Source organism: Pholis gunnellus, assembly GCF_910591455.1.
Source record: "Pholis gunnellus genome assembly, chromosome: 1".
Lineage (NCBI taxonomy): Eukaryota > Metazoa > Chordata > Actinopteri > Perciformes > Pholidae > Pholis > Pholis gunnellus.
In genome coordinates, this window is record NC_136528.1 from 4727505 (window position 1) to 4753808 (window position 26304).

The 26304-nt window shown below is 45.6% G+C and overlaps 1 protein-coding gene across 1 annotated transcript in view; it reads left to right on the top strand.

Annotated features, from left to right (window-relative positions):
• The window catches only part of LOC306694267 (transcription initiation factor TFIID subunit 4), a gene marked incomplete at its 5' end in the record, with an annotated part of 79750 nt that overhangs the window by 37776 nt on the left and 15670 nt on the right, over nucleotides 1–26304 (top strand). Inside the window, 2 exons of the mRNA XM_079157040.1 lie at nucleotides 1298–1354; nucleotides 13853–13975. Of these exons, the coding sequence (XP_079013166.1) occupies nucleotides 1298–1354; nucleotides 13853–13975 (180 nt within the window). The remainder of the gene's footprint in view (nucleotides 1–1297; nucleotides 1355–13852; nucleotides 13976–26304) is intronic.

Sequence of the window (26304 nt, forward strand, 5' to 3'; positions counted from 1 at the left end):
GTCCGCTCTCTCCTGTCAGTGTGGAAACCAGGGCAGCTGACAGAGGAGATGTAAAGCACGCCAGTGGCACCGCTGCCCTTTGTAAACAGTCCATCTGCACCCCCACCCCTCCTGCCTCCCTCCTGCTTGAGCGCCCGCTAATTTGACCTCCTGAACAAGAAGCCCCGCTGAAATAATCCCCTCTCCTCCTCCTCCTCCTCCTCCTCCTACTCCTCCTCCTCCTCACAACAAGCCCTCCCCTCCACTCTGCGCCGTCCACTTAGAATATGACTCAAGTCTTTGGGGGATGCTCCGGTCCGACCGGAGGGCAAACGCATTAGTCTTACTTGCGATACCGGCCGGTACGTGAACCGCCTGATATATTTAAAGCCAATTAGCAGGAAGGCTATGAGGAGAGGAAAGGGGGGGGGGGGCCTGGCCCGGCACTCACATTTCGATTGATTAAGCATCGGATTAGATATTAATACTCTATGTATCGTAAAATATATCCAATTATTCTTTTGTCTTTGATGTCTGCTTACATAATATAGCTTCTGAAATGTGCCAGTGGATTCGAAAAAGACAATTTACATACTGGACAATCAGGGAAATATATAATTGCCAGCGGTTATTCAGCGGTTATTCGTGGACCTGACCTAAACGACACAGATTATATCCAGATCCCCCCCCCCCCCCCCCCCACACACACACACACACACACACCCGCCTCCAAAAAAAGTAAACATCAGTTAGCGTGCAGTACCATATTCAGTGGTCAGCCGTACGTGTACATTTGGCCGCGTGGTGAAGGATTCCCAGGGACGAGCACGTTCACCCAGATCTCGGCTGCTGATTAAAATAGAAGTGCTGTGTTGTTATGCCAGGGACACGCACACACACACACACATACACACGCACAGCGACAGATAGCCACACAGTGACACACACACACACTGCCACTGATACTCACCAACATCCTTTGCCCCGTGTGTGTGTGTGTGAGTGTGCTGGCTCCTGCAGAATTTTTAATAACCTCTTTTGATTAGAATCCCCCTCCAGCGGCTTATTTAGGGATGGATTTGGAGCGGGGTTTAAAGGCCATCGCCCCCCCGGGGGAAGGCGCTCCATTGCACTTCTCTGAATTCAAATACGATGTCCTTGACACCTCCGTATCCTGTCCCCGTTTTTGCACTATTTTTTGCCGCAGCAGCAGCAACAGATGAAGCGGCGAAGGAAGGGGGATGTAGGCTCCTTTTTAAAAAACAGCTGTTAACCTGTGTGTCCCCCCCCCTCTCTCTTTCTTTCTTTTACTCCTCAGAGTCGCTCCAGGCAAGAGGACCCAGAGCAAGCTCGACTGAAACAGAAAGCCAAGGAGGTAAGCTGCCGCGGAGATCATTACCCTTGACATTTCCCCGACTCCCGCACATACATTTTTCATGCATCACTACATATGTAATGCCATGTAAAGTCGGACTTAAAAAAAAGAAGTTTGAGGAATCACTCGCGCCGATTGATGCCCGAGTGTCTGTGGAAAATGATTTTCTGTGCGCAAAAGACACCCTCCACTTCTTACGCCCCGCCCCCCTAAACTTATTTTCTTTTCTTCGTCCGTCTCAGCATCTTCATCTCGCACCCATTTGAATTTTTGACTCATTGAGCTCCTCCTGTTTTTGGCCAATGAGCACGGTCAGTGGACAGATATTCAGTGGTGAATGTAGAAGCCTTTGCAGGTTTATTCTTTACCCTAACGCAAAACGACAATATCTGTCTTTACTTACTTCTTGTGACTTCTGAAAAACTCTGTTCTTTTACGTTTCTTTGGAAAAAGAGTCAAATTTGCAACATTAGCTCAGCGAGGCCATAAAAAGCAAAGTGAACGAGAGTTTCAGATGTACTGATTCACGCTCCACATTAACTTTTACTGCCTCAAAGGAATAAAAAGAGTTGTTTCACCTCTTTGAGTAAGCGGTCGAGGCAGAACACGTCGCGTTTCCAAATTGGGAGGTTGTTTTACCGAAGTGGTGCGCCGCCGTATCCTCCTTACTTTAAGTGCAGGTTCTGTACATGGTGGAATTCCCAGCGGACCCCGGAAAGTAGACCGCTCTCCTTTTAGTGGTTGGTTAATGTTGTTTACGCAGTAGTTCTGTCACAGCGGAAGCCCTTTGTTTCACTCCGGAGGAACTTCACTGGGTGCTCTCAGTCCTCGGCGTGCTGACGAAGATCAAGAGGATTGTCTTGAGCTTCCGTAGCAGAGCGAGGAGGCGGGAGGATGAAACATTCACCTGTTGTTGTTGTTGTGTTGATGTAGAACTTAAAGACGTGGTTTCTAAGTTGCTCTTTTCAAAAAATATCCCTTTTTATTCATCCGGGTAAAGTTTACTGAGAACTGCACTTTTCTCACTTACACACTTCTACAATGTCACCACCTGACGGTGCAGCTATTGTCTGTTTGTGTTGGCCATTCATGCTGCAAATGCCTTGCTCAAGGGCAACTCAGTATTGTAGTTTGAAGTATAACGTTTTCAAGGACTTTTTTAAGCCCAGTCTGCTGTGTTGAACTCGTGACCTTCGAGTGACAAGTGGATCTTCTCTCCCCCCCCCCCCGCACCTCTCCTGGAGATTTCTTTTCTTTCTAGCAACAGAGAGCCCTGCTGCAGTTTAAGAACATTCGCACTACGTCTCAGCCTACCCATAAGCCCAACATATGCAAATGAGGCAGCGTAATAGGCAGCGCGATAGGTTGGCCCCCCCAGGGGCCGTGTGATCAAAGCGGATCTCCTCCCCGTTAAGTGGCAGTCCGCTCGTCATCTGGATGCGGCCAGATTAGCGCGAGGAGACGCGGCGTGCACGCACACGCTCTTCATTTGCTTCTGGAATTTTAAGAAGGTGGTTTGGAAATCGTCACTTTTATGTAATGCTTTCTCCCGCTGCAGAGAGGCGAGGAAGACTCCCGACCCCTCCCCTACACACACACACACAAACACACACACACACACACACACCTCTTTCACCCTGCCTCACCTCTTTCTTTTATTTATTTTTTGCCTAATGGCCGTCGTTTCCCCGTGCCTCTCCGGTGTCCATCACCTGAGTTTGCTGTTTGTGTCACTAGAAGAGTCTGTCGGCAGCTCACGCTTCTGTGCAAAATTTCATCAGGATAATGAGCCCGGGCAGTGGAGCCAGGCCCCCCCCCCCCCCCCCCCGATCACACACACAAAATAACCTCCACCACCAAACAATCATCATTTAGGAGAGATGGAATTACAGCGTGTTACGTACCTGAACCAAGTGTCGAAATGGGCAGAAAAAGGGCAGGCGTACGACCGGATATTAATCCATGAACAAGGAAAATGGTAGGAATGGTCAAGCACAGGTTGAATATCTAGTCAAATCAAGTCAATTTACACAGCCCAAACTCTCAGATTTGCCCCAAAGGGCTTTACAATATGTACAACGTGCAACATCTCAAGCCTTATAGGAAGGACGAACTCTACGAACAGGTGAGAAAGCTCCGGTGGAGCATCTTCTCACAGGGCCACATCATAGGTGCGCTTCAGTTAACTCACTAGCATTGCGCATATTCTCTCGGAATTATCACCTTTTGTTTTTTTAACGGTGACAATAAGGGCAATTTTTTTGCGATTAATCGCGATTAACAAACACAGCTGTTCACCGCATGCTGCTTGGTTCTTGTGTTAAAAATGCCCGCTTAATAATTTTATAAAACTGCGTTAACGCGCGATAATAACGCGTTGACATGCCCAGCCCTAATATATGTACTGTATTTGGTGTTCATGCTCCCGAAAAGTTTTTTTGTCATCTTGTCATTGATCATCTTAGTGCAACAATCAGGCCAAAATATTCACTTGGAAACAATATATAAAAATAGGCAGAATGCCACGACATTCACTAGCGACATTCTTGCTCCCCAGCGGATGAAACCTTTATATTATGGTCAATCCATGAGCCTTCTGCTGGTGCCAGCCTCAGGCCAAACGCGTGGACACACAGAACATAGAGCATACCTCACAATATTGCAGGCAAATGAAGGTCACACAGTTGATTCATGCTCCCAAGTGGATAAAACCATTGATTCCATGGTCTGTCTTCTGGACCTGGTCTAGTATAAACTTAATTACGATATCAGAAATACCACAAAGTTTTTTTTGTCCAGTGGTTTTGAAATGAACATTGTAGGCTCTAGGTTGTCACTAGAAGGGCTTCAGGATTTTAGTCTTAGTAATTGCGTATGTGAATTTGCACCGGCAGCTTCGCCCACAGCCTCGTCACCAGCAGAGCAGGCTGGTCCGATAGACACTGGCGGAGGTTGTTTTTTTTTTTTGCGCGAGAGAGAGGCAGAACGGTCCAGCGACCCGGTTTCCTTCAATTCACAACCATTTGGCCGAAAGGTCAGATGGGCTATTTAAAAAAAATGCCCCGCAGTGAAAATCAATGGGCAAATGGTGGCGCCCAGTTCCTGTTTGTTGTTTGTCGTCCTCGGCGGCGGCGGCGGCGGTGGTGAGTCTGTGTGTTCTGTCTGTTCTATCAGCGGGGCAGGAGGCCGGGCGATGCCTAATCATAGAGAGTGAGAGAGGAAAGGAGACAGAGAGACGGAGACAAAGAGATGGAGGGGGAAAGGAGACTTGAGGGGGGGGGGGGGGGGGGGGGGGGGGGGGGGCAGAGAGAGATAGAGAGGGAGTTAAGGCCGGTGGAGATACATCACGATGTCAGACACACAGACACACTGCAGCCACAGATTCATCATCGCAACCGCGTCTGCAGGCGCAACTGGACAACGGGGGAAAAAACGAGTGAACTGGAGAAGAGGAGCGGAGCAGGGACAGGGCAAAGAGAGACGGGGGAAGATGGAGGGGCGGGGGGGTAAGACAAATTGGCTACCACACCTGGCCGGAATCTGGCCAAAAGCCCGTTGAGGCTTCTAAAGCATGTCCACCGTATAGCATTGTTAATTCTGAGCTGTTAAGGACCCGACCGTCGTAAACTATGGCCTTCCTTTTTTTTAGTCCGAGGGAAACCACAAGCTGTGGAAATCTCAAAGCTTTATTTTCCTCAAACATGTTTCCTTTCTGGGCATTGAGGGATTTGCTTTCGCCCGTTTCGACGTGCAGGCACCGCTTGAAACGTCTTGAACCTATACCGAAATTAATTCCGACCTCAGCTCAACTCTGAGCCTTGCGTGGCTCCAATTAAAAGCCTACAGTCATTCGTTCCTGCCTCGCTGTACAGCGCGAACATATATGTTGGAATCCATGAATCGAATTAGTGACTTATGCACAACCGTGGTCAAAGCGATCCGTGTTTATGCTCATTTATGTTAAGCCTTTGCTCAGCCGGGACTTTAACGCGCACACACGATCAAGAACGTGTGCTCTTGATTGGGGCCCGGCATCCTCCACAAAGTGACCAGGTCACGGAGAGATGGGAATCCGCCCACGCCGAATAAGCCCCTTCAGCCAGAGAGGAGAGCTTCTCGCGTGTCAGAGGACAACGTAGCGGCCCCTTAGTTTTTCATTAGGGCCAGTAATATCTGCCGGCTCACAGGCTCTCGTCCTCTGGCCCTCCGCAAACTGCTCTGCTCAAAGAGGCAGCCCCCCCCCCCCCCCCCCCCCCCCCCCTCCTCCCAGCAGGCAGGCCCCCGGGCCAAAAAAAAAAGGCCCACAACCCTCCTCCGTACTCTCTCTCTCTTTCCCCCACCTGTGCCGACTTTCAAAGACAATTCCTGCTGTTTGGTGGGTCCCAATTCGGAGTTGTTGTATTCTCGTCTTCTGGCCCTCGCAGATACGCAACGCCTCAGTATGCCTGTTTCCTTCTCACAAACTGGGTTAAGCATTCCTTTAGCAGGTGTACTTTTTTTCTTTGAAAGATCATACAAAGTTGATGTGGATGATTTAATTATCACATAAGACGGGTCTGTTTTCTGGGTTCCAAAGATGTGCGGGCTACTAAATAGCACACCGTAACCCTATTTTTTATTTGTTGCTTTGTTGCCGGTAGTAACTTCAGTTCTTCTTCACCTCGAGACATGTTACGAGATGAAGAAAAAAAAAAAACAGAAGCGGGCTTTAAAAGTACCTTTGGTGTTCCTGTGTGTTTTCGAATATTACAAAGTGCTGTAATGAGAAGGAAAACAACAAAAAAAAGGAGATTCGTTTTTTTTTTTTTGCCTCAGAGGGAGATAGCGACTCATCTCCTCGCTGTACAAGCCTGTAGGTTCACTTTTCTCTTTGTGCGCCAGAGCACTCCTTGGGACTCGAGCGACGGGGGAATTGGGCGTGCTGAGCTACGCTGGTGGCGAGGTGCCAGCCTCCTGTGCCTAGGATGTAAGTGAGAGGGAGGCAGGACACGTTTCAATTAGGCAACAAACACCGCGCTCGCGCTGAGGCTGGGAGGAGAGGAAGTAGAAAAGAAAAACACACCCGCACCAGCTGACTTCCCCTTTCTGACCTCCCTAAAACACACTCCCCTCTCCACTGCTCCGCTCCACCTTTTTTCCATTTAAAAAAATCTGAAGTGTCATTTTTTTTTAAGCCAAACTCGCGCGGGAAGGACAGTACCGGGGGTCTCTGCGAGGTGATGCTAAGTGTGCCAGCTCGGGCCTGCATGTTTCCATTAGATTGTCATGTTGGCTAATTAGAGAGCAGCAGCATGATTCACCTTGTTAATTAGGAGGACTTGCACACCACGTGCCCGGGGGCGGCGTGGGGAAGAGGAGCCCAGCCTCAGAGCCTGCTAGTTGCCCCGCTGCCTATGAAGATTCCCCTTCTCATCTACCTTTTTTCGCTCCTTTTTTTTTTTTTTTTTGATTTGGAAATGAATAAATCATCGAGATCGTCCCTCTCTCGGAGTGTGAATATCTGAGTTCTCATCTTCTCCTGGATGCAAATTAGGCGTGATCAATAGAAGGTGACGAGCGGCGAATCTAAATGTTAAAAAAAAAAAGAGAGAAAGATAGAAAGAGAGAAGAGACTGCTAGACGAAGCACGCCAGCGTGGAATGAGACAAAGCGAGAGAACATTTAAAGTAGGAAATTTCCCCTTAGATAAGCAGTATTTTTAATGATCACCTCTCTCTCCCGGTGTAAGGCCGTCAGAATCTGCTTAACACTGACTTCTTGGCTTCTTCGTTAAACACTGTTCCCTGGCAAAATGTGCAGCGCAAATGTTATTATTTATAAAAATGATACTTGCTCCAACGGAAAGGCGTTGAGTCTTTTGGACACTTTCATTTTATCACACAGTCGTCGTCCTCCCCCCCACACCCACCCTTCGCGGTTTAATTCCTGCAAATAAGTTGCAGATGAAGAGCAGCCGTAGGGTCGTGATAGTGACACCCACATAATGACCTTAGCTCCAGGGACGGCCGAGGGCCCTGAATAATTGGTCCTTGGCCCTGGAAACACTTCTGACATACTGCTCAGCTTCAGAGGACACTCTGAGCCAAGACTATTAGCCCGTGCATGTATTTTGAATTCATCTCCATAGGTAAAATACTATAATCACAAACAGATTCACTTGAATATTTAAGGGGATTTGTGTGCGTTCAAAAGGACGACGATGAAACAGAATTTCAAACACATTATTATTATTTTTTTGCATCTTTAATGCGCATGATCTGATTTATTGTCTCGTTATTTATGAAGCTTTGGTAGCGGCACGGCACAATAGTGCAAACGCAAATTATTTTGAGTGTTGAATCTGATCAATATAGTAAAGGCCATTGTAAGTGTCGATAAATACTGGTCCGAGTGGCATTAAATGGCGTAATATGCAGATTCTACGCATACGACTTAAATGTATATATTGCATAAATATAGACCGTATATATTCAATACCTATTAGGGCAATTAGACATGACAGCTCACAGCACAACTAATCATGCACACATGATGCATACTGTAGGTTATCATATATTGAATCAATATTCAATATTTTATCTTGAGAGAACGCTGCCACATGTATTTTGCAGAGCTCCGTTGACGAAGTCATAGTTTCGAAACAAAGACTTTCCCACATTAGCAGGTCAGGGCTGAGCCCGTCTCTTTGTGGTGCCTGAGCGCAGATGGAGAAGTGAATCCTGATTCGTTCATCGCAACTGGCACTTCTCCCCGCAAGCTAACTGCCAGGCACTTCACATGAAGAAAGGGCCTCGAGACACAGCTCCCAGATGTTCGCGTAATGTCGGCCATGTGTGCGTCAGGTGAATGAGATCCACGCATTAAAGACATGCATCAGACGACGCATACGTGAAATGTCCACCCACACACACACACACACACACACACACACGGGAAGCAGAGGGAGTCTCACACACAAGACGGTGTGTTTCGGATAGCGGCATTTGAAATATAAGTATCTTTGTTTAGCATGTTGGCATGGTAGCTAATTAGCAATAAACAGTTGAGGCTAATGGGAATGTCATTAGTTTTGCTTGCATTTAGTCATAAACAAAAGTATTGGACACATTAAAATTATGACATGATGATGGAGCTAGATAGAAAAGTCAGAAGTACGCCAACGCTGTTACAAGACATCCTGAGGGGAGCATAAAATATATAAAATGTCATCATGACAATCCTATCCAATAGTTGTCGAGACATTTCATTTCATCATAAATGTGACCCTCACAGTGGCGCAAGAGCAAACGTCATGGGGCCGTCTAAGTCATAAGGGTCTATCCTCTGGGTACCGTGAATGCAAAATTTCTTGGAAATCCATACAACAGCTGGAACTACCAACAGGCCGACGTTGCCATTCCTAGAGCCATGCTGCTAGCAAGGATAAAGCTAATAAAATATTAAACTCTTCTACAGAGTTACTAGTTTTGGTTTTGGTCTGATTTATAGTTTTATTAAAAATAGTTGACGTCCTAAAAAAAATGTGTGCGTTCGCATAGCTTCAGGCCTTGCGTGATGTACATTTTTTCATCTGCTCATGTCTATGTGAACAGGCTGCATTCGACCCAAATTAATATTTTATATTTTTGATATTAGAAGGTAAAATTTTTGGCCAAAATTTGCTTTTGTTTGCAAGAGAGGTGGCAGTGAATGAGGGGAGACGACATGCCATAAAGGTCTCGGTTGGGCTCTAGCCAGCGTTGCTGTGATTACACCCAAGATGAACGTACTCTACAGTAGATAAGAAGTAGTTTTGACTGCCACCTGACATTGACGCTGACTTATGGGGAGCTGTTGGGATGCCAATGTCCAGTGGTACTGAAACCGTCGGTCCTGCTCCCCGTGTCTCTTATATCACTGATATCAGACAAAACTTTCTAAATCAAGCCAAGACCGGCAGACGTTCTCCAAGCCTTTCTCTGACACTGCATTCTAATTGGTGTTAACTTAACATTGTATTACTGTGTATACAGACCAGTTAGTTTGAGGCTGTGTATCAAACTGAAATCATGGTGCAGTCTCACTTTATTAAGACAGTTTTGTTTCCAAGAACAAATGAAGCGTTTGAAACGTTTTTTGTTCATTTTTTGATCATTTCTTGACCATTATTTGACCATTTTTAATACAATACATTTACATAGGAGTATTGTGTATCAACCCAGTTTTAATGCATTTAACTGACTTCTACACCAGCACCTTTAACAAAATATAGGATGGTTTATATAATATATAAGTACGATATGTCTCTTGAGGCATTTATACCTCACTATGCCATCGACCAAAACCGTTTCTTTTAAAATGTTTTTAGGGATTCATTAAGATTCAGCTTCATTCTTGTCAACGTGCTCCAATTAACTCTTTCCATTATACGCTATAGATCGACCTATAGCCTTGCAGTGCAAAAGGTTAGAGCCGTGATAGGAGATTAGATTGAAGCTTAAGACAGCCACCCTTGTTTAAAATGTATGTGCTCTACCCCGGCTCTTTAGGGGGGGGGCATTCACGAATAAAAGTGGCATATGTTAAGTCTATATATACACTGAGAGGCTCCCTGCTGTGTGCTGTTGGACCAGAGCTTTTCTAAAGGGAGCGGGGAGGAGAAACAGACCAACTCAAAAGCCACGGTCTGGCTTTTATGCCGTGGTCTTTGCAGGGCAGAGAGCCCCGTAGCTTCCTTCACAGCCCCGTGGCTGCACGCGCGTGACGTCAAGCAGAGCGTGTTCTGCTCTACCAAGGACATCTGTCTGTAAGCGTCTGGGGGGCCGCGAGCAGCCCCTCAGGCCGGGAGGGAAGGAGGGAGGGAGGGAGGGAGGGAAGATGGAGAGAAAAGCCTTTGTTAAAAAACAGCAGAGATGAAGAACGGCAGGTTGGCCATCATGGCTCCTGCAGCTCATCCTCCTTTTCACTCCGTTCTTGCCGTCCTTTGGACATTTTTGCATCATCGGGAGTCGCGCTCGTCTTTGTTGTGCGCAATGTCTCAGTTAGGTCTTGATGGACATTTATAGGATCTATTATAGACTTTTAAAAATGTCAAGGGAAACGGGTAACTAAAAACATAAACAGTGAGAGCCAAAAGAATCAATTTCAATTGCATATTTTCAGCCCAATTTATGCATATAAATAACAACACCCCCCCCCCCAAAAAGCCCAGTACTGAAAATATCACTAATGTATTAATACATTATTTAGCTTTCATTTGACATTTGGCTTTTCATTTGCCGTCCGCGCTACTGATATATATTAACATCCACTGCCCTCAAACTCGAGGTCTCGTCTTTTATTTAAATGTGATTTTGGAAGAATCTTCCAGGACACAACTCCATGACACGAGCGATCTGATGAATACATGCAATTTGATACCCAAAGTCTGGATTTGTCAAGCATATTTAACTCCGATTCATAGAATGAAAAGATTTGTTTTATTTTTGGGGTGGGTTGTGGGTAATTTCATGTTATTTTTCCGTCATTAAACAGTGGGTGATGCCATTTAGTCTCAAAGGAGAGCTTTTACGTCTTCCGGAGAGTTTGTGTGTGCGTCAAAGCTTCATCCAACAGTGTATTGTTTTTTTATAGCTGTAATCAAATGTTCAGTACAGATTCGGAGAGGATGAAAACAGAGCCTGATCTGATTAATATCAGATTCAAAGCTTCAGTGTTTGCACCGTCATAGCGTCAGCTGATGTGCACTTAGCAGAGCGTTCGACATCTGTGAGAGCTTTGAGCAACCGCGACGAGTGTTTCCCCCTGAAATTGAACATATTTCCAATTTGCCCCCGCGCCGATCGCAACATCGTCACCCGGCAGTTTTCTTTTGCATCAATCCTCTGAAATTTTCTTGAAAAGCTGCAGATTGATTCTGTCGGGCTTCTTAAAAAATGTTCTACATCTTCTGACCTTTGCTAATAATTTGACTTTACAAGTTCCAGTTCCCTGCTTTGAAAGGGCATGCGGGCAGACTGGAAGCACTGGTATTTAAGCGACTTCGGAACGGCAGATATTTATGCGGTACCATTGATCGGACCTGGCAAATGTATGCACTCCGCCAGCCGGTTACTCCTCCAGTCAGGGATGAATCTCTGCAGTGACCTTTGCGGATTTTGGATTTGCGTTGTCGACATTGTGGTCTAGAAGGTAGGAAGATATTCTTGCCTATATCTCAACAAACCCTTTAGAGCTCAGGACAGTTGATGACGTAAAGACTGGAACAGTTTTCAAAGTGCCCACATTCCTTCATAGCTACCGCTACTACTTCATAGCACTCGTACACCTGTGTGTGCCTCGACGAACATACTTTTATGTACATGTTTGAATTAAATGCTGCTCAAAACAAGGCCCTGAAGGGAAAACGAAATCCATCAAAGCCCGGCCCAAATCTGGCTCGTATCAGTCGGCGGCCATTAAAAAAAAAAAAAAAAAAGGGAAAGGTAGACTCGGCGCAGCGGCACCAGATTGAAATCAGAAATCAGTCTCCCCGGTGTCACGGCTGGCCGTTTTTACCGACTGGAAACGCAGACTGGGAGGGTTGCAGATGGCGAAATGAAGTCGTCATTTATCATACAGTCATAAATCTGAGAACGCAGGCAGTTGCCGGGAGCCCATGCCTGGTGCCAACTGCCAAGCAGAGATGCCGGCATCCTGGTGCCATCAGGGAGATAGCGGACCTCTCTCTCTCTCTCTCTCTCTCTCTCTCTCTCTCTCTCTCTCTCTCTCTCTCTCTCTGTCTCTGTCTCTCTCTGTTTCTGTCTCTCTCTCTCTCTCTCTCAGCTCACTCTGCTTTAAGGTCAGGCCTGGAGAGATTTGTGTGTTGTTTGTGGCAAAGCTTAATAAGGTTAGCATTGATAGCATTGATGCTACATTTGCCCATGTGGACAGGGAGAAATAGTCATCTCCACCCTCTGTTAGCCGCATCAGCTTCTGTCTCCATTCACATAGTGTTGTTGAGAGCCCGATTCCCAACTCAAAGCGCCTCATGTACCACTGCCACTAACTCGTATTTGTTTTAGCTACAGTTCATGCATTTTCACTACCATCCGCTTTCAAAATCGGACACATGAACGAGGTTTTTCAAACGTCCGCCCCCCCCCCCCCCTGCTTTGTGTCGTCAGCGTGTTTGAATCTTTCAACAGTTCCGCCGTGCTAAATGTGAAGTGGCAACACCCTAAAGGGCATGCCTCGCCGGGGGGTTTTTATTTTTTTTTTAGAGAGCAAGAAAAACAACCATCAGAGGCAACTGCATGCACATTTTAGATCAGACTTTATACACCAAAGCAACCTTTTAACCGAGCGCCATCTGAAAGTAACATGAAATTTTCTCCTCCCCCCCCCACCGATCAGACAACACACGTGCCTCTCACAAACACCAGTGCCCGGCGCACACATGCTGAGAGATAACATAAAAAAGAACATGAAAGACATGAAAGCGCACATTGATTGTCCCTGTTTGCTTCAACCCGGGTCTCTCTCTCTCTCTCTCTCTCCCTCTCTCTCCCCCGGCGGGCAGGCACGTAGGCAAGCTGGTGGGTAGGCATTCCCTGTGCTGTGGCCAAGATTGATAGGCACGTGCGTGTGTGTATACCGTGTTTGCATGTTGGAGGGAGTGCTGACACCCTCTGTGCCATGGCCCCGGGCCCTCACACATCCACCCAATAGAAAGGGCAGCTCGCAGCGACGCTGGGTTCTCCCCCCCCCCCCCCCCCTGCCCCGCGGCCAGACATGACATTACCTCAGGCGGTGCCTCCCCACAAACTCCCCCTTTATATATCGCGAACTGCAAAAATCACAATGGGACCGTGTGACTGCACACACACACACACACACACACACTCTCGATCTTTGACAGAAGCTCTGTTAATGGCTGACAACAGGCTTCCATTTTGTTTGGCTCAGGAGAGGTTATACAATACACGGACGGACAGATAGAGGGAAGAAGAGGGATGTTTCAACTTCTGCTTTTGATCCTGCTATTGTCTCATTGCTTATTCTCTCTAGCAAGGCATTACAGAACTCTAAAATGTGACCGTTTTGGTGGCAAAAGATGTCCTAAAAGTTACCCGTGTGTCTACAAGTAAATGTTATTGTGCAGCTTCATGTTATTATCGTGTACGGAACGAGAAGGCAGTGTCTTGGAGTTAGGTACCATCAGTAAGACCAAGTAAAAAAATGGCGCTTATGGCAGTTCAGTATCACAGATCTTTGCTGTGAATGTTTGTTACGTATTTGGTTAATGCAGACAAAAGCCACCACATACCGGACATGTTATAGGTTTGTACATTAATCAAGGATTGTAAATATTCACTTCCATTTTCGAGTGCTCTTGAATTTGTCGAGTTGGCGTTGGGTATCGATAAATTACACGCGACGTACTCACTAACCCAAACGGATGCCAGTGCCATACTGGGGCAACACCACACCACATAGAGCGCAGAGGGTATTTTCTAACCGTTCTGTTGTCTTCACCAGATGCAGCAACAGGAACTGGCGCAGATGAGGCAGCGAGACGCCAACCTCACAGCACTAGCAGCCATTGGACCCCGCAAGAAGCGTAAAGTGGATTCACCGGGGACAACCCCATCAGGGACCGAGGTAAGAAGAAGTAGACTCACTCGATGGCTGCGTTGGTCCAGATCTAGTTGCTGACGTTGACTTGATAACACCATTTTCACCGTTGACATTTGTGGAAATCTTTTCTGACAGTTTTTCTTCAGCGCTTCTGTGACGATGACATATTGGCCCGGCTGTCTTACCAGCCTGCTGCTAATGCTATAGCAATAAACTCAATGACAACCTACCAACTGGGCTTCCTCCAAAGAACACTGTAATCCAATATATTGCATTTCTCAGCTTTTCTTTCTTGCAGTGTATTTTTTGTGTAGACAGCTTTCAATGGTAATTTCCATGGCCATGTCATCCCTGACTGTAGTAAGTTCAAACACGGAGGTTTGCTGGATATGCTAAAACAATGAGTCACTGAATATCTTTCTCTAAGTCAGTGAATCAGGAATATAAATCCATTACTGCAGGTAGAGCAGTGGTTTCCAATTCCGGCAGTTTAAGCAAAGACACTTGTTTTTTAATGCAGGATATTCTCCTCAATCTAATAACTGTGCTGAGCTTCAGTCACACAGAATCCTCCAGACTTGTCAAGCGTCTGTGGGTCAAGGTTTGTGGTAGTCTGAAAGAGTCCCTGACGTTATTAACATAAGTACAGTGACCGACATAGCCCCTAGGACAATTAATCAATAATCTACAATAGCTTGTGGTATTGTAGTTGGAGATGAGGCAAAACCACAGTCAGATTTGCTGGCTGCCCAACATACAACCAGTCTGCTTTTTGTTTAGTTATTTCCCAAGGCTCCCTGATAATTTAGCTTACTTTAAGTGGAACTCTTGTTTTTACAAACTCTAGCTTTCTGCCTGTTTCATTTATCTGCCCAATAGCTACTGCAATGAATTATTGTACTATATCCGTGTTCAGCAGGACATCTCGTTACACCGTTTTCCCCCATTTCAGAAACAAGCCAAGTCTCTCAGTAAAGCAAGCCTCCAACTCCTTGATGTTCTGTCGCTCCTGATAGAATAACATGTGGAAGATGTGATCACTTCACAGTCCACTCTGTGAGCCTTTCTTTCTACCTTCTATATATATATATATATATATATATATATATATATATATATATATATATATATATATATATATATATATATATATATATGCTTTTTCATATTAATTTAAATTTACGCAGAAACTTCCTTTGATCAGCCCAAAATAATACTTGTAAAAACCATATTTTAGAGGTGAACCCACAATTTAAGCTCCTAATTCTTTCAAGTTATATAATTTATTTGAAATGAAGTCAAGATGTCAGAATACAGAAGAAGACATGGAGGTTGGAAATACAATTAAAACTCCCCGAGGGACTGTGATCCTAGCCTCTCTCGCAGTTTTCTCTTTGGCTGGCTGTTCAGTTGTCAAGTAGTAAACACTGAGAGTTTGACATGTTAGCGGCTCGAATGTTAACTAAACAAAACTTGTGAGAGGATAAAGATGATAACGGTAACTACACAATGGTATATTTTTTTCCTGTACTCCAACAATAATGGTAACTAAATATATAACTGGTCATTGGTTGATTGATTGAGTCTGTGCCAGTAGTAACACTCCTGTTTCGAAGCCTCGAGTTTGGCATTTTGGCCGTCGTCATCTTGACTTTCTGCAACCAGAAGGACACTCATTTTCTCAGTGACTTCTATACAATCAGACTTATTTTTGTAACCGTAAAAGACGCCCCCTGATGGCCATTAGAAAGGCTGCAAGTTTAAGGCACTTTCGCATTGGTTTCACTCTTGAGACCCGGAGGTTGCCACCTGGTTTAGATAAATGGATACGATGGGGGGAAAAGAGAAATTTGTAATTTAAAGGCAGGCTTGGTGGTGTTAGAATCAATAATCAAAACCTAGTATCTGTGGCTGTCACAGGACTGTAATATGGCCGTCCAATCATTTCATTCAACATGAATGTAATGATTGGGCGGACTACCTGCCTGCCTTCACGTATTCTGCCCTGTGCACTCGTCATCAGTCTTCCACAAGCTGCTAGCTTGCCAGCTGTGAGTACTGACAACAGCCATGTTCTTTGTTTACGTTCACTCTGATCATTTTGGGGGAGTTGCTTTGGAGGGAGGCCTGAAGGGACAGCCTGTCAGTGTTGCCGACTTGGTGACTTTCTCACCAGATTAGCCAACTTTTGGATCTAGTGCTGCTCGCTACCTTCATTGGAAAAGAGTTGGCGACAGCGGGCTTGGTTGTTTGATCGGATGATTTTCTAAATCTAGCGTACTCTTGCTAGTTTCTCCAGATTACCAAAGCTAGCTTTAAGAACCCAAATAAGATGTAGAATAAGCCATATTAGATAAGAGAAAATAGAGAAACATTTTGGGAAAAAGTACATGAGCTGCTACACCGTAAATTATAATAAGAAGCCACAGTGGTTGGTTACTATCATCCTCCATTAAACTATTATACTTACCAAGTGAAATTATTCAAATTTATAACAACAACTCAGTTGAGATGAAGTGGTGCCTCGCCTTCATTTCATTTCAAACGCATTTATATTTTGCCGGGTGGCCACAGATCTCCATTCTCCAAGTGAGAATTCGGTTCCATTCTTGCCGTTCATATTTGCCACAGAGTGGAGCTGATTGTGTGTATCCACAACTGGGATTTGTTTGGTGAGGGAGCTGTGAAGTGCACTGTTGGTCATCTATGTGTGGTCATCTACAAAATGGGTGAAGATGAACGAATCTGAAATAACCGATACCTTTCTGGAGGCACCAGGGAGCGGGTTTGTTTTGTGAACGGGGTTCTTTGTTGGCCTCCCTTCCCCCAAGGCTTAAGTTTTGAGGACCATTGTATTCCCAAACCAACACATCCTCAAGTTTAGGAATCTGTCAAATAACGAATGAAGTTGGTGATGATCGGAAATATCTGCGTATGGAGCGTGGTGACCTACTCCCATGTGACTTGCCTGGTCTGTTCTTAATTAAGCCGAACTGCGGCGCTGTAAAGAGCCGTCTACTGTTTGAGGAAAAGCAGTGGCTTGAGTATCATATTTCTCCAGCACAAAGCCATACATGAAGTCATGCACAGTTGCTGCACCAAGTCGCATTTCCCTTGAGGCGGCAGGGAGAAAAAAAACATTTTAAATTCCACATATTCATCTGTAAATATGATGAATCTAAAATGAGCCGGAATTTTGAATGTCAATTGGTCATTTTAATAACCCGCTTATCGAGTTGCATCTTCGCATCCTTCGCTTAGCAGCAATATGCTGCAGAGGAGCATAGCGATGCACTCGGTAAAAAAAAAGCATAAATAACAAAATAAAAGCATTACTTCTGGTCCTTGAGTGCAGTGGCAACCTCTTTCAGAATGTTTTACCCTGATGGGTATTAGCCCGCGACCTTATGCTGCTTTCAGAAGAAAAAAAAAGCTGCTTTCTCAAACTGCTCTCCCAAATGCAGTTATACAACATAAACATGAATATACATTATGCTGGAGTTGTTGTCCTTTTTTTCTATTCTATCCCTTTTTTTTCTTCTTTAAATGTCCTGTTCATGTTTAATTAGAGGGGCATAATGAAGTGAAGACACAGCGTGCCCCTCCTCCGGAGTGATCGCAGAGGGGGCGGAGGAGGAATCTTAACTTATTTTCACTTCGTTTTCACCTCCTCACATTTCTTCATTTCACATGGGCTGGAAGCGCCCGCGGCGTTCTCTTTCCCTTCTCCAGAGCAAAGTGAATGTGACTTTTCTAAGGGGGTCACAGGATGCCTGGAGGCCTGTGGGTGTTACTGGACTGTTGCCTGCTCTTAGCTTCACTGAGGGGCTTGTCATAGATTTCATCTCCACAGAAATGAGCCGGGGGGCCCTGGCCAGGAGCACAAGCAGCCAACGTTATGAAGGGCCCATGCTGATTATTTCCCTCTGACATCGCATCCTGAGCTTTCCGCATTAATCCCAGACAAAGGCAGCCCTTCAGTGCTGCGCCAGAGCTCAAATTAGGAGCCAGATAATGGCCTTGTTGAGATCCCTCTCTATTCACTGAGAGGCAGAGCTCCTGTTGAAATCCTCCTCTCCTATATTCCTTCCCTCCCGCTTGTCCTCTTCCTCACCAGACCACCTCTCCGCCGTGATTTCGGACTGTGGCGGAATTCAGGTGACACAATTTCACACCCTTCCCCCTCAGCCCCCTCCCCCCCATTCTCCCACCTTTAATTTGACGGTAGCTTGGCCGGCGCTGGGGCCTGAGCCTGGATGTGGATTGCCACGGGCGGTGAAACCGATAGCCAGTCAAGACCGTGCGTGTCTGTCTCCAGCCTGATCTAGTCTCCAGGAGGGAACAAAGGGGGCCTTACAGGGCTCCGCAGGGTGGATTAGTTCCAAGGAGCCAATGGCTGGGGCTGCCGGCTGGAAGAGGGCCTGCTGTGGCCCCAGCGGTGGGTCACTGCACAGGCAGGGGCCCCCCCGCACACACCGAAAGCCCCCCTCCAGCTCCATAGTCCCACAGCCCAACCCCTTCCAATCAGCACACACAGGCTTTTTGAAGTTCAGCACAAGAGTCAAAGGGTGAGCCACCTTGAAGAAGTCGGAGGGGTGAAGTGCAGCGATGGGCAGAAGGGCAGATGAAGGAGGACGGCAACGTGTATCATGCCCTCAAAACATCAGCTTGAAGATTGTGGACGCCAATACTAAAAGGGTTGAGCTATTGAAAAAAATAAGCCAGGCTGGTCTCATGCAGAATAATAATAATGCGTTGTAATTCGTAGGTATGCCTTGAAATCGTTTCTAATGTTATGCACGTAATCATCAGCGAGGAAGTGTTCTGAACGCAAAAGCCCGCACAGGGCCCGGCGGGAGGGGAGTATCCACGGATCCAACATCCAATGATCTTTCAGCCAGGAGACTGCTGTTCCTTCCCCGTGTAAAACGAGAAGTCAATGTTGTGTTATTTTAACCAAAAGGACGATCTTTTCCTAAACCTGAGTAGTTTTCTTGCGGAAACCTAACTAAGTATTCCACGATCTTTTCCTAAACCTAACTAAGTATTTCGCGATCTATTGCTAAATGAAACCAAGTACTTTTGTGTGTAACCTTACTCTTGTGTTCTTTGAAGACGAGTGGAATTTGACATGTGTTGCTGGACTTTCGTAGGAAAACCCACTAAAAATAAGGAGTGACTTTTCATAGGGGGTATCATAGGAAAGGATAAGTTGAAAAAGGATATCTTAGTTCCTTGTTCATGTTTTCTTGTTAGGCACCACTCACACAATGTTTATCGCCGCTAGAAGCTGCTTTTCCTCTCATTCTTTCGATGTATTTTGCAGCTATACGGTGCTGCAGCTTCTCCATAGACAGACCATGTTCATCTCTATGCTCCTCTGTAGCCACATCAGTATTTGTATATTGCCCAGAGAAGAGGTGAAAATGGATTTCAGGTCATTGTACTGGAGATAGACACCAGTCTTGTCGAATAGAGATGATGATTATTCCATCACACCCTCTGTACTATGTCCTTTCACACATTTAACATGATTTGAACACTTTGCTGTTTCATTTCCCCCCTCATCGATTTTTGGCGTGTTATGATCTCTTCTCCTCCCATTTCGGTGCGTTTCGACTAAACGTGGCTTCTGTTCATTAAGACCGATAGAGACTCCTAACGGTACATCCGATTGTTAGCCGCGACGTAGAATGTGCCTCGACGCACGGTGTCACGCAGTGTCGAACACGCTCAGAGCTCCGAAAACATCCTTGACACATTTACGAGCTCAGAGTTATCATCCCGGCACTCAGGCCATTTATCACATCAAAGCCAGAGCTTTGTTTGTTTGACGCAGAGGCAACAATATCTGCAGAAATCGCCCCAGTTTGTGCAGCCACACACCGCCTTTCCCCTCCTATCTGTCTCGACCAGCAGGCGCAACGCAAGGGACAAAGGTAGGCGAGCGGTTTTTAATAGCGAGCGCGGTGTCTTTTTTTTTTTCCATTTGAATTCATTTCACCTTCTTTCTTTGAGGCTGTAGATCAGAAAGAAGGAGTGAGGCAATAGAGTGAGAGGCATGGGGAGAGAGAAGAGAGGGGGGAAAAGCACAAGGAAAACTGATGCCCTTTCCTCCAGCTAAATTAACAGGAATCACGTGGAAAACAATCTGAGTCTCCAATGAAGAAGGGAGGGTGGTGGTGGTGGGGGGGGGGACCATTAAAATTAGCCCCGAGCTATGGACTGCACCCAATATCACTAAAGCTGCACTCACTACAGATGTGGAGGCTGGCTTACAGGCAAACTATGCTCTGTTCTATAGCTACAATTAAAATCAACCTCGCTGCCAAAAAATAGGAGGGGGAAAAGAAGGGAGGTGGGGGGGGGGGGGGGGGTAGAAAGGCAGACATGGAACATCAAAGACAGATTGAAATGTGTAGTCAGTAATAAGAGTGGTCTCCAGGCCCCGAGGTTCTCCACGGTCCCCTTGTTAATGAGAAATTTTGACCTCTGGTTTGTAAGTTAAACTTGTAATCTCGGTTAATGAAGTAAATCAATCCCAACTCGGGAGTGCTCGGGTGTCTCTCCCTTTGCCTTCTCCCCGCCAACCTCCCCTCTGTCCTTCTTTCTCTCTCTCTCTCTCTCTCTCTCTCTCTCTAGCGCCTTGCCTCGTCTCCCTCTCTCCCGCGTCCTTCCCTCCCTTCCAGTATGCCGCCCGGGAGTGAAAACGGCCAGGTCTTCAACCAGACAAACAGGAAGGGTTCCGGAGCGAGTAGAGGGTAGACAGGGAGGGGGAGGGGGGGGGGGGGGGAGGGGGGGGGGGGGGTGCGGACTCAGAGGACTAGGACCAACCAGGCTGTTTGGTTAAGAGAGAGACTGGCCAAGTCAATGCTAGCAGAAGGGACAGCGGGGAGGAAAACCACTCGCTCCTCCTCCTCGACTCGTCTTCCTTTCCATCTTTTCCCCCCGTCTCTTTCCACAGATCTGCTGGGGATAGTGTTTGGTTTCAGAAGTCATGCCTGCCTGTCGGTGCAGTAAACAGTACTGCTGTTTTTACTACCACAACATGCCTCCTTCCTACTTTCCTCTTGCTTCTCTCCATGTTCAAATCAAACACACAGTGGGGATTTTCAGTGGACCAGACAGCCAACCTGACCTTTTATTTATTTATTTTTTGTTAGTTTTCTCGTTGAGCTCCATTTTTGCTCTGAACAATATGGAGGCTTCTCTCAAATCCACTGGGTGCGTTGACATTAACCCCAGATTAGCCGTTGATTTCATATTCTTCCTTAACCACTGAAGTGATGCAGAGTGGGAAGTCAATTAGAATGCGACGACTTTAGCATGATGCATAAGCATTCCTGTGTGGGTTCCCCTGCTCTACATACCACATAAATATGATTAAAGAGGGCACAGAGAGGCTGCTATTGGTTTCATAATGTCAAGAAGATTGTAATATTAGCTTGACTTTGCGTCTCAAGGCGATTCTGTGTTTCCAGCGAGGACACAAAGCAGACAGAGTTGAGTCTTCGGTATGGTTACGGGGGCTCCTTGGCCGGATGCCATGCGTTTCTTAGAGCTTCAGCGAGGTGCACTTTGCCAACTTTCCCTTCCCCTGCACAGTGCAGAGCGTAGCGTAACCCACCAGTGGTCATTGCACTGTGATCTGTGGGTTAAAGCATTTAAAATGCAGCTTTAGCATTAGCATGAAAAGATGAATACATTTGCTCTGTAGTGTATCCATTCCCATTTAGTTCTATAATGAAATGCACAAAATATAAAACATAGATGTCATAGATACATATATGACCTGAAATACTTAACTTAACTGAACATTAAAATTATAATACATTAATATTACATATTATCTTAATTTATCATACATAACAAATATCAGTTCATTAAAGAAGTAAATCAAATCTAAAACAGCAACTTCCTACCAGCTGTCTCCATGAATAGTCTAGTTTCCAGTGTAATTAAACACTACAGACACACTAGCATCTCTGTAAGGCTGTACTCAATCACAACAGTGTTTTGAGCTAAATGCTAATCTCAGAATGTTTTTCTAATAAAGACACTGGTCAGCTTTAAATGTTTTGTTTAGATGTTTTATTTACGCGCAACACCGTACTTCCACATTGTTTACCTTTTTATATTAAAATCTCCATGGGATATAACTCAGCATGTTTGTATTGAAAAGAATCTCCTGTTTGTTCCACTGCCTCTGTTCTGTTACGCAGTCAGCTTATGTGTGTTTGTTTGGGACTGATGTTCCTCAGCATGTTCCTCGTAAAAGTAGACGTGAGGCGTAAAAAAAAAAAAGAAAGAATAATTTACTCTCTGACACATTGGTATCTGGCTCTCTGCACATGAACCCAAATACGTACAGAATGGGAGAGCGGAGGAGATAACACAGCAGCCACGATTGTCTGTTCGGTGTGGAATATACGGTGACTGTCAACTTGACTCAGCATCACGGGCCTTTAATGTATTCATTCATGGAAAGGGGCTTAAAGAGCCTCTAAGATCAGTAACACACGCACACACACACATGGGCTGTCCATGTTCCACCACTCATTTAGGTTAGATTTTCTCGGTAGTCACACTTAAAGAAATAAGACAGTAATTAAACATTCTCAGCGACAGAGAGAGGACTCCCACACGTACCAACAGATCGTAGAAGAAAATAGAGAATTCACCTCTCACATGGATTGCTTAGCATCTGTGATACTTCAGACTGAGGATATAAGAGTTCAGTCTAAGCGAAAAGAATCTCAACTATAAATATAAAATTCCAGAATGGACCTCATATGTATATATGCACGTGAATGCACACATTGGTGTTAACACTGTAATCTCCGTATTTAGATAAGAACCTCTTATATATCCATATTACATATCCATATTCAAAGTAGTAGTATCCCCCTCATTTCTGCCTGGAAAACTTTGCCCTGAAATAATGGTTAAATATACAGTTTTGACAACAAAGTTGAGCCCCGGGCACTTAAGAGATACCCATCTTAAAGAAATTAATTACCTCCCTTGTTAATCTTGATATAATTAAATTTCTGAAGAATGAAGTTCGCTGCCTCCCCCCTCCGCTCCGCTCCGCCTCGCTGCTATGGAGGCGAGCCGATAATGGCTGGCTCTCTAGCTAGCCTGCTGGCCGGGGACATGGGGGACGGCCTAACATCTCGGGCCCCCATGCTGCGCTATGCCGCGCAAACCCACTCTCCTCGTCCTACGCCTTCGCCGCTCACAGGGATCTGAAAGAAGAAGGAAAAAGTCGCTGCTTCGCCGTCCTGCGCCCGCCCGCTTGAGCTTCCCTCCATCCTGGAGGAGATGGGAACTCGGGGCCTCCAACCATCGGCGTCCTAAACACGTGACGATGCCGTTGAACGACTTGAGAGTTGCCGAGCGCCGGCGCTGCTAATGAAGTTGTCAACACGTAGCCTCTGAAAGTTGCGTGGCGGAAGCCCCGAGAGAGCCCGGAGAGTTCTTTCTGTTATGGCTCACTTAAAAAAACTCCTGCCTTCGTGTGACTTACTGTCGTTCTTTTACTTAATTTCTATTATTTATTTTATAGGACCTCCTGTGACGCCGTTAGATTTAACCCTGGATTGCTTCGTGCAGAATGCCACCGTGGCATTACCAGAGAGCAGCGCGGCTTCTTGTCGCTATGTGTTTAAGTTTGTTTTCCCCTTGACTATAAGTTTCATGTCAGCTCCATTGTCAGATGTCAAGGTTTGAGCCTGGGGAAAGAAAGGAAAAAGAGCTGGAAAGGATCTTTCATTAGGTGCTGGCAGTGGATGGGGGTTTGGGGGTGGGGTGGGGGGGGCAGAAGAATGCCAAGGAAGGTGGAGGGGAGGTGATTATATGTACGGAGTAGGCAGAATACTACAACTAGACGGCAGAAATGCCAACATTGAGGGTAGTTTGAGTTTCCAAAATCTGATTCAGGACTTTTCATTATGCATCCTGTAAGCAGCAGCTTTCTACTGCAAACCCAAGACTTAATAACGGGGCTCCATCTTTATTTACTGCATCATAGCTCTCCTCTAGCAGTTTTACTTACAGTTTGTTCAGTGGCTGACTCTCTTCACGAATAACCTTAAAGTCTTGAATAATGTATGCAGGAATATCATTGGTAGTGAACCCTTGATATTTCAGTATAAGTCTACAATGGTGGAAGGTTGAACATGTTATGTTTAAGTGATGCAAAGGGACATTGTTTTACCCCAAGAAAAGTCTGCATTGCAAAGGTCACCCATCCAACAAATGTAGCGAATATTTCAATGATCATGTATGATGGAAAAATACATGATTGATGTTTATCAAAAGTATTTAACCACCCAGGTTTGGTCTCATCCAACAAACAGCCGTCTTTTAGTGATTTTAAGAAATCACTGATGATTGTTTTCGTCACGTAACTTGCGTACTTCTGTAACAGCACTTCCGCAGTTATTTTAATTCAAGCGGCGATCTTTTCCTCAACCTAACCAAGTGGTTTCGTGGCCTAAACCTAACTGAGAGGTCTGTGAAGACAGAGGTTTATTTGAACAAGGCTGTATGCATGTAACGGGTGGAAATTGCCACGTGTTGCTGGCTTTTTGTACGAGAAACAAAGAGTATCGTTTTGTTAGATATCATTTGAAATGCTGTGTGAGGATACGTCGAAACACTCCACATCGCAACAGATGGCAACCTTGTTGTTTGGCGATAATTTTTATTTCAAATATATATTTGATTTGATAAGTCACGAGGACTTTTTGGACCTTTTGAGGGCAAACAAGTGAATATATTGTTCAGTGAGTTGATCAATCCAACCCCTAAAACCAGCCGCTGTTAACTGCCCCCTTTGTTCCACTCTAAGCTTTTCCCTACAACACCCAGAAGCTCCTTTTTCCCTTAGGCTCCCACTGGGAGAGGCCCTGTTCTGGCTCCCAGTTACACTCAAACGACCCCTCACGTCCTGGAACAAACACCAGCTACTCAACTCCACATGTAAATTAATTCTAGTGATTGTTTTGTGCTAAAATATCGTTGCGATACAGTGTCCTCTATTTTGTCTTGTAACGGAGAAAGGAAAAAAAACAAGCTTCTAAAATTAGCTTCGGAAAATGGTGAAGGAGAACAAACAAGGCGATCCATTAGTGAGGATGGGTTATTGGCTGGCTTGCCTCTTCTCATGGCGGCCCATTAAAAGTGGTAATGTCTGCCCGCAGCAGTGCCGGGGGAAGAAGAAGGAGGCCATGGAAGGCATATTTCACATGCATCAGACACTGGAATTAAATAGACCAATGTTCCCTAAAAAGACTGAAGTACATCTCTTTCTGATGTGCGTCCCGGGCAAAAATTCATTGATCTTAGAATGTCCCTTGGCAATTATAAAATATTAAATCCAAGTCGCACTTTTCAGCTCGGCTTAATTTTTTTTCTTTTTTTCCCCCTCTCGCTTTTCGCTGCTTTTCCATTTGACCAATTTAGAAAAGAAAAAAAAAAAAGTTAGAAATGGATGGGCGTGAAAAAAAGAAAAAAAGAAAAGCCGCTGATAATAAAGGCTGTGCCCACTTTTAGATGTCTTCTGTTATGTTTCTGTATTGTGTTTTTTTTTTTGTGGGTTTTTTTCGAGCCATCTCGGATCATTAAATGGGATGAGGTCCCGGCAAAGCAGAGGGAGCCTGAAAGCACCAGAGCGGTGTAAACCAGGAGCTGCTGTAAACGACTGGGATTGAAGCACACAGGGGAGCGACATTTGTGTGACATCTTTATTCCCGAGCACGAGGCCCAACCTCGGCACTCTGGGCCCAACAAATATCCGTCAGCTGCTTTCCATTAGGTCTGTGGCCCCGGTGCTCGCCTCCCACGGCCCCCTTTGTGTCCCTCAGAGAATACAAACGGGGGTCCGCGGTTAATTGCCCCGAATCATTAAATTGAACATATATCTCAATAAATACAATCAGCCAGCTGTTTGACAAGGCGCACAGTACATTAAGTCCCCTTGCTTGTTTGTCGACCCCCTAATTAAGATTTAGAATCGATCATTGGGTGTGTAGTGTACAGTGTAGCTCGCCTCGCACGTGCGGAGGGGGGGGGGGGGGGGACTCTCTCTGAGCTCCGAACCAAAAAAAAAAGAGGGAACGGCATCCGCCTGCTAAAGCTTTCACCATTTAGCACACTGACTGCAATGGGAATTAGACATCCTGTGCTAATTAGGGAGCCCAATTAACTGTAAAACTCTGGCGTTTTTTGACAAATAACCTCGGCAGAATTGAGACGTTGTCATCGACGTGAACGTTCTGTCCTGAACGGAGACAGGATGAAGGCTATTGGCTACGGTGCTGCTTGGAGATGTGTGTGTGTGTGTGTGT